The sequence below is a fragment of the Leptonychotes weddellii genome, chromosome 6, assembly GCF_054177405.1.
Source record: "Leptonychotes weddellii isolate Sample4059 chromosome 6, ASM5417740v2, whole genome shotgun sequence".
NCBI classification, from domain to species: Eukaryota; Metazoa; Chordata; class Mammalia; order Carnivora; family Phocidae; genus Leptonychotes; species Leptonychotes weddellii.
The window spans coordinates 77,546,199-77,555,604 of NC_138374.1; the positions used below are offsets into that span (position 1 = coordinate 77,546,199).

Below are 9,406 nucleotides of genomic sequence, written 5' to 3' on the forward strand. Positions count from 1 at the left end.
CTGCCTGGATATGCAAAGAAACCAAACCAAACCGAAAAGACCCTGACTGGTTTCCTCTCCCTCTTGCTTTCCTCTGACCCATTCTCACACTGCACCTCGCACGCTTCTAAAAACGTCAATCATATCATTTCCCGAGGATTCGCATTCATCTTTGAGTACGACGTGAAGTATGCACCACAGCTCACAAGCCTGCAGTCTGGGACAGGACAGCTTCTTCGTGGTCCAGACACTGGCTTTCTCTGGATCTCAAGCTCAACCAAGCCCTTCCCCACATCAGGGATTTTGCCACTGCCGTTCCCTCTGCCTGGAAGAGCCTTCCCCTTCTGTCCCTGGTGCCTCCTGTGGCCAGCCGGTCCCTTAGGACACGGCCAACTGTCAGCATCCCCGAACATCACTACCTCAAACAGCCACCTCCCACCCAATCATTCACCACAATCTGCTTATTTCCAGCCTCAGGTAGCTGAGCCTCCAGTATTACCGTAGGACTCGTTTCCTGCCGGTCTCTCCAGCCAGACCGTAAACGCCACCAGAGGAGGTGCCTGGTTCACCTCCAACAGCTGCCGGCACAGGGTAAGGAAGTCACAGGAACGCACGCGAGCTCTGCCACGGAGGGAGCGCTCGGCGGTCTCTGTCCTAGCTTTCACTCAGCATGACACAGAAAGGGGAGTCAGGGAGCACATCTAATGAAGGCTGACGCACCCACATCAGGTTTTCAGCTTCCACCCACCAGATTCCCAAGATTTAACCCACTAACACCCCCAAGAGCTCCTGAAATTGTTGGAAATCTTGTGTCCTTGGTGAAGTGCAGTGAGCACAATTCACTTTTTCCTTCGTGGACATCAGCCTGAGCCTCCTGCACATGGTCAGGGGCTGTCTGCTTCGGGCCAGAGCCCCAGGCACTCACTGACCTTACTCCTCTCTCTGCAGTTTCGTCAGTCATCAACGTGCAGGGTGCCGGCTCCAGCTACCACATGCCTTGACCCCACACTACTCGCACACTTTCCACGTGCCAGGGTTCAGAAAAACGTCATCTTACTGTGATCGTTGAGTAAACAAAACCACCAAGGTTAGCCCAAATCGTCATTTTATGGTCCAGTCTAGGTGCCAGGCTCTGACCCGCAAGTGGCTCCACGACCTTCCTCCAGTAACACTTGCTTCTGCCATCCAAGGACATTTTCCACCAATTTGAGATTTTCGGGCATGTACCTCCTGGAGCATCTGAAGAAAGTGGTGAACCCTCTCCCAGGAAAAAGTACACAGTCGCACAAACACCGCCTGGGCTCCTGGGCCCAGTGAGCCTGAAGGCCACCCACGGCATCCTCGGTAAGATTCCCCACTCCACATGGGCAGGGGCCAGAACGCGGGCGTACGCACAGGCATCAAGCTGTTGGCAGTCGGGGGAGGCAGGAGCAGGGGGAAGAGGAAAACCTGGTCGATGGATTTCAAATAACCCAAGCTGTCTCCCTTCTGCCGCGGAAAGGCTACTCAAAGGCAGATGTAACTAATTAAAAACAAACCAACGTGACAAGGCACCCAGGCCGGAGCCCTGCATCCGCCTGCTGAATTTACACGTTCACAGGCATGACCTTCCTTCTGGCTCTATCCTTCCAGAACTGCTGCCCTCTCCGTGGCGCCCTCTGCCCCCCCGCGGCTCCCACACTCCCGCACAGCCAGGCCCTAGAAGAGCGCCGGAAGCATGGAGCAAGGAAATGTAGTCGTATCAGTAAGTTTGGAAAACTTCACGTGTGTTATTTGACACGTGGATATTTGGTATTTACTGTGGCTACCGGATATTTACTGAGCAGTCACAAATTCTGTGGACCCTGTGGCACTTACTAAAAGTGCCATTAATTTTCATTTCCTATTTACAAGTAATTCAAATACTTTAAAAAGCTGATGAGGGCTAAGTAAATTATAGATGAAACATTATCCAGACATTAAAAATGACAACCAACATACCTTACAGATAAGGAAGAGGAGTCTAATATGTATGATTCCAAAGGAAAAAAACCCACAGAGAAATTTGCCCACATAAATAGGAAAAAAAGAAAAAAACACAAAAAAGCCATGTGTCAAAAATATGAAGTCAAAAGTGTCAAACTGATAACATTTACAAATATGACAGATTTTAATATATGAAGAATGATTATATAATCACACACATATCAATGGAAAAACAGACAAAGGATATGAACAAACAGTTCATTAAGAAAAATTGCAAATAAATATAGTTTGACAAGCCCACTGGTAATTTTTAAAATGTGAATTAAAAAGTGTCAGATACCATTTTTGCCTCCCCAAACATCAAAGATTAAAATCAGCATTATCGGCTCTTGCTAATACAGGGTGTGGGGGACGATACGCTGATGGGGTTGAATCTGTACAAACCACCTGGAAGGCACTTCGGTGATGGAGCAGATGTAATCTGGTAATGGGTAACTTTGATCAAGTGGTAATGGGTCAAAAGTTTAAAAACATGCATTCCTTTTATTGAAAAATTATTTAGGAATGCATTCTAATCAAATGATCAGTTGAGGTACAAAAAATGTAAGTACAGGACTATTCAACGTAGTGTTTCAATGGGGGATCATTTCTGTAAGTTACAGAATATCTTTATGACAGAATACTACACAGATGCTAAAAATATGGAGGTGTATATATGTTGACACGTTCAAGAAATACTGCTCTGTGGGGAAAGCATCATTAAAGACCTTGTATTTGTCAAAACACGTGCATCGGGACAGGTGTGTATGGAGAACGTCTGGAAGGACTGACCACGGAACAAAGCAGCAGTTAGCCGTGGTGAGAGGATTATAAGTACTGCGACCCCTCCTCTGGCTTCTCTGTATTTTCTATTGCAAGAAAACAATTCTGTGAAACAATTGTTAGGGACGTAGAGGAAAATATTTAAGTTATAAATGATAACTACAGTGAAGCAGGAAAGAAAGTCAGCTACAAACCACAAGTACACAACGGCGCTCGCTAAAAAGCCAGACAACAGAAAATACGGTAAATGCTGTGTTAAAATCGATGGGGTGATGGCTGATGCACAAATTTTTTCTTTTGCAAATTTCCAATGATGTACTTTTTGTAATTAAAAGTGGGAAACCTTTCCGAAGAAATGGTCAGTCTTGCTAGAATGAGCCTGTGACAGAGATTATGTAAAACCCGCTCACTGTAAGAGGCTGCAACCCGAGGGTTCAACTCCTACTCTCCTCCCCGACAACAAGAAAGAAAACAGGGGCAGCTGTGTGCACACTGTACCTTTGCCAGCAGCGTTTTCCCACAGCCGGGGGGGCCAGCCAGGAGGACCCCAGCGGGAGTCACCAATCCAAGAGCTCTGAACTGATCGGGGTTGCGCACCGGTGCCTGTGAACAAGGCCCACGTCAGTCGTTACAAACGTCCACTCTGTACTGCGTGTCTGAATGATCTCGATGCAAGCTGCCGACACAGGCGATAAATACGGGACTCCCTGCTCTTGAGGAAATCACTTAAACAGAACTTCTGAAAACGTTTTAAACATTAGGATACAATACTTCAGCATCTTAAAATCATGGGGTTTTTTTTAAGCTACCTAAATTCCCAGGTTATCAAGTTTTCAGGCAGGGCCGTGCCGTGAGGCTCAGAAGCAGGAGTGCCCTGTGTGGTCAGGGGACACAGACACATGCTGTACCCCTGCTCTTCGCTTTCAGCAGCCCCACACCTCAAAGCAGATCATCCTTCATTAACGAACCACAGAATGCTCAGGAAGGTAGAAAAGTAAGCGTGATAAAAATTAATCTGAAGTTTCATGGGCACTAAACTGCTCTGACCCTTAGAGGGAGAGAGAGTTGAGAAAATATTTCTCAGTCAGCTCTTGGTTGAAACCTACATTTTTTTTTCGTTCACTGCCAAGAATTCAAGCACAACCATGAGAGTAAGTCTAAAACAGATGTCAGAAGAATGAGAAACTGCTGGATGCTTAATTAGAATCTAACAGGACCCACGGAAGAAAGCTATAGCCAGCCCATTTAGACACGCCGCCTCGTGCACATGCCGGGCGCCCAGTGGCAGACACACCTACCAGTATCGCCATGGTGAGCTCCTCCCGGATATCTTCCAGGGCGCCGATATCTGCCCAGGTCACATTGGGGACGGTGACAAAGCCTTCCCTTTTGGCAGAGGGCTGGACGGAGGCCAGGGCAGCAGTGAAATCACCCCATTCGATGCACAGCCCCCGCAGCTGCTCCTCGGACAGGGGCTCGTGGCTCCTCAGCAGGTCCAGCAGCCGCTGTAACTCCTCCTGACCGGGAGCGATTGAGGGGGAAGATGAAGAAACGTGAAGTCTGTTGACAAAGTTATTTCGTACCTTTAAAAACTGCTACTGCGGTATTTCTTTCAGCTATAACGAGCCGAAAGGGGCAGGTGCCCTGACTGGAATGGAACGCAGGAGGATGGCCAGGGGCCACCAGCAGCTGATCGTGTTCAGGTCCACAACCACCAATTCCCACGTTTCATTTACAAGGAATTGAACAGCAGCTGAACCCTGATGGAATTAAACCGAAGTTATGCCGGTGGGAGCATCATTCACAGCACGGCTGCCCAGGGGCTTGTCCCCCACACAGAGAGCAGGCCAGCGTCCTAGGACTACACTGAACCTTGAGCTTCAAAGGCAGATTTCTTGCTTTGTAAAGAATTTTATGAAAGGACGGGTGAACACTGAGTAATTCAATTCATAAAATCCCAACTTACGTACAGCGTTATATAAGAACTATGCTTATTGTGAACTTTAACAGATATAGTTGTGGTTCCAAATGAGTAAGGAGGGAAAAGACATCTGAAACCACAGACCGAGAGGCCCGCTCTGGAGAGCAGAGGCCGCGTGGCTTGAGCAGGCCACGGCCTCTTACGCTTAGCCCCTCTGATCACGAAGCCGCGTGAAGCCCCCGTGCAAACCATCAAGTGCTACACAAACGTGCTGAGCTTCACGACTCACACAGCTCGCGGCTGCCGCGCGGACCGTGCTCCGAGCCGCGTGCAGCGAGCTCACCGCGGACTGCGCCGGTGCCCGTGACCAGATGGTAACCAGGAAACAGGACCGAGTGCCCAGTGCTCTTACAGCAGTGGGCGAGCTCTCTCTGGCCAGGCCTGCAGGGTAAACACTGTAGGCTTTGTGGGACTCCCGTGTGAACTGAGAAGCGTGACAGCAGGGAGGCGATGTGTAAATGCAGCTGTGTCCCTCTGTAACTTCGGTGTCCATGACAGGCAGCGGGCGAGCAGCCCACGGCTCGCCAACCCCTGCCTCCACAATTTCATAATCCATGCTGTAAAAGGAACTTACTCAGGATCCGCTGAAAAAGTAAAACAACTTGTACTTTGGAAAACACAGCCATTCTGGGTGTGACTGATCATCACACCGCGGATAAAATGCCGATAAAACCGAAAATCATACACCTCAACTCCACCGACACCTGCTGCGTGGCCGATGTCAGGACTGGTGAAGGTACCTGCACAGAAAGCACCGGTGTCCCAGGAGCGGGCTCGGCGCCCATCCGGTCTTCCCAGCCTCGTCCAGACGGCAAACCAGCACTCACAGGATCCCGGGGCAGGTGCTCCTGCAGCACCATCAGGACCCTGCTGACCGTACCCATGGCTGCCTCTCGGCACAGTGCCATCAGGTCCGCACCAACGAAGCCTGGCGTCAGGCGTGCTAAGTGACGGAAAGGGAAACTTTCCGGAAGTCTAAGTTTTCTGCACAAAGTTCGAAGTATTCTGTAGGAAAGACAAGGGCAAAAAAATTCAGATTACTGACGCACTAGTCAAAACAAGTTACTGTTTATGTGAGGTAAATGGCGCTTTGAGAGTAGATTAAATGGACATCTGCCATAAATAAAAGCCACCAGACTCAAGTAAACCATCAGTTGTATCCATCACAGAAAGCCAGGTTGATACACACCTTAACACCCAGTTTCACGTTAGGACAGTTACTTCTCCAACTTCACCGTACTGCACGTGTGAGAAAGCTCGCTCACCTGAAGTGGCACCAGGTAGGGCCAGGGAAACGTGGGCCTCCAGGTAATGACCATCAAAGGAGGACCTCAGACAGTTTGTGGTAAGAGCTCGTGAAGAAACTCACAAGCCGTACAGACAATCAGCATGGGAGCTCAGAAGCCGGCTTGGCCGCTCGCCAGCCTGGGCCCGTCACTGCCATGCGCACTTGGGTTTGGTGGCTTGTTAGCTATGAATTATAGTAGCGCTCACTTGCAGGGGTGTCAGCATGAGCACAGCTAAACCCCCAGAACAGTGGCTGAGCTCCAGTGAGCACCCAAGTGTCAGTTACTGGAATTCACATACTGTGATGTTACCAATGAACTTGGATAGGGAAATAGTCTGGAATTTCTGAAGTTGTAGGGCAGAGAAGTATTTTCAAATGTCAAGCCGATGGAAAGTAAGTCCCAGAAAAGTCACTTGAGATCATGTAAGTGAACAGAAAAGCAGCAGATAAACATTACTGACCAATGAAAAATCACTCACTCAGACACTCTACACAACAGAAAGCAAAAAAAGGTTCCAGCATAAAACCATTTTCACATGAAAACTAAGATATTCAGAACGGTTAGGAGAAATAGCTAACATAAATAAGCATCTTTTTCTCAGTTACAACTTTTTTCTGAAAATATGTGGATATTTCCAGTCACCTTGGAAACTCCAAAGGAGGGGAAATTACCCAGGAAGAGATTTCCAGTTTAAAGATGGCAGAGTGACTGTTGCAGAAACACTTCCTCTGCCCAGAAAAATAACAAGAATCGGAAGCACGAAATCCAGAGTCCATGGAACCAGGAGGCGTCTGGACTCTCGCCACCCCGAGCCCAGCCCATTCTGGAAGGGAGCCATAGGAACGGGCAACAAGAGCATCAGTCTTTATTTGTATGAGGTCCTTCAAAAGCCGTCACCACTGGTCTTCGGCTCCAGGCTCCAGCGTAGCTCCATGTAGAGAGAGCTATTTATCCTGCTAGGACACTAAGGGGACGGGTGTTCGGAGGGTTCTGAGGCTTGCTTACATGTCTTACTACCTAAGAAGAGAAAGGCCCTCCGACACGGGTCTCTCTGTGTCAGCTCTAGCTGATGCCCCAAAAATCCCCTAGAAGAGATTCAAACAGTAGGGGTTCCCAGAATAAATGATGCAGGTTTAATGCTGTATTTAACTATAAATAGGATGAATTTTAACTCATCTTTAAAAAATACACCTTTTGGGCGCCTGGGCGGCTCAGTCGTTAAGCGTCTGCCTTCGGCTCAGGTCATGATCCCAGGGTCCTGGGATCGAGTCCCACATTGGGCTCCCTGCTCGGCAGGAAGCCTGCTTCTCCCTCTCCCACTCCCCCTGCTTATGTTCCTGCTCTCACTGTCTCTCTCTCTGTCAAATAAATAAATAAAATCTTAAAAAAAAAAAATACACCTTTTATTTTGGAAGTTTTAGATTTACAGAATTATTGCAAAGACAGTACAGAGTTCCATATACCCCACACCCGTCTCCTACTACTATGGGCAATTCTGAGGATTACTGGCCCAGAATTTTGTAGAGGACCCCTCAATGGGATTAGTCTGATATTTTTATGGTGATTAGACTAAGTTAACGTGTTTTCGGGAAGAAGAGCGCAGAGACGGAGCACTGTTCGCGCCCCTCACCACAACCCCGACCAGCAGGCCGGATGCCGTGTTTGGCAGGGTCTCTGCTGTGAGGTTGGTCCTTCCCGCTTCCACACTGTATTCTATGGAAATAAGTCACTATGCCCAGCTCGCATTCGAGGAGTAGGGAGTTAGACTCCACTCCTTCAGGGAGGTGCATCCACATAAATCATCCAGAATTCTTTTGCACCAGAGACTTGCCTCTTACTTCTTTACTCAGTCATTTATTTATATCAGCACAGGCCAAGCGATGCTTGACTGCCCGTACTCTCGAACCGCCATTTATAAAGAAACGAAGTGGATGATAAATGACGTAGGAGAGGGGACAAAGGCAGATTAACCTTCCTCGGAGAGGTGCACTAATGAGGAGGGAGGAGATTTGTCTGGTGAACCCCAAAGAGCGGGGACTGGAAGCATCCAAGTGCTGGGCGGCAGAAACGGGGGCCACAGAGGAGCCCCCAAACCAGCAAGTTCTGGACAGCCTGCATGAGAAGCACTAAGACCCCACATCCTCTGCACGCCCTCAGTCAGCAGGATCCCCAGAGTGCGCTGCCCGCCAAGCCTGAGGCAGGAGAGGGGAGGTCCGGGTGTGCGGATGACTGCAAGCCCCTCCACCAGGAAACCGGGGTGTGCGATCCCGCATTCCTTCCCTGCCCGTGTCAGGAGTCCAGCAGCTACAGCAGCTAGACCTGCGGCCCGTGGTGCTGTCTGCTTCTGAAAAACCTGAAGTGACTCAAGAAAAAGCATCTACGAAATGGACACATGGAGTTCTCTAGCTAAAATGTTAGCTGGTCGTCTGACTGCTTTATAGTGACACTCAGGCTTCAACAAACCCGCTCACGCCGCAAATGTCCCATCGGCCACGGTCGGCCACTAGAGGAAAGCACCCACAGGAAATGATACTGCTCAATCCATCGTCAGGACTCCCAGCACAGCAGGCACTGTTGCTCAGACTGTGCCCATGATGCTCCTCACTGCCTCTCCTTGCGACACAAGGCACAGGACAGACCAGAACACGCACGTATGCAGACGCGGAGGAAAGAGAGAATGTAAAGAAGTTGCAAGAGGGTTAGCAAATGAAAACAATACAGCAATTATGAATTCCAGAACAGTTAAAATGGTGAAAAAAGGTCATATGATTCTGATACAGGACTTGGGTCAGCAGGGAACAATATTTATACAGAGGAGAAATGAAAATGCTAAATACGGTTATACTCCAAATTCACGATACGATTATACAGTACAAACCTGCGGCTATGGTTCGGATATCAGACACATTAAAGAAATATTTGTGAGGTATATAACGGCACTGCATGGATGTTATATAAAAAGTCTTTCATTAGGGGCGCCTGAGTGGCTCAGTTGTTAGGCGTCTGCCTTCGGCCCAGGTCATGGTCCCAGGGTCCTGGGATCGAGCCCGCATCGGGCTCCCTGCTCTGCGGGAAGCCTGCTTCTCCCTCTCCCACTTAACCTGCTTGTGTTCCCTCTCTTGCTGTGTCTCTCTCTGTCAAATAAATAAAATCTTAAAAAAAAAAAAAAGTCTTTCATTAGACACTGGAGTATTTATAGTTGGAATGACACAGTGCCTGGACTTTGCTTTTATTTTTTTTTTATTTTTTATTTTTTTAAAGATTTTATTTATTTATTTGAGAGAGAGAGAATGAGAGAGAGCACATGAGAGGGGGGAGGGTCAGAGGGAGAAGCAGACTCCCCGCCGAGCAGGGAGCCCGATGCGGGACT

General features: G+C 48.6%; 1 protein-coding gene across 19 annotated transcripts in view; it reads right to left on the reverse strand.

Annotated features, from left to right (window-relative positions):
- The window catches only part of NVL (nuclear VCP like), a 95,042-nt gene that overhangs the window by 56,137 nt on the left and 29,499 nt on the right, over nt 1-9,406 (reverse strand). For all 19 annotated transcript variants that reach the window (XR_014146027.1, XR_014146026.1, XR_014146028.1 and 16 more), the window contains 3 exons: nt 5,488-5,752; nt 4,065-4,283; nt 3,265-3,369 (listed from right to left, as the gene is read on the reverse strand). Coding sequence is in view for 13 of the 19 variants with exons in the window: in XM_081823013.1 (XP_081679139.1) it covers nt 3,265-3,369; nt 4,065-4,283; nt 5,488-5,752 (589 nt within the window). In the remaining 6 variants the exon portion in view is untranslated. The remainder of the gene's footprint in view (nt 1-3,264; nt 3,370-4,064; nt 4,284-5,487; nt 5,753-9,406) is intronic.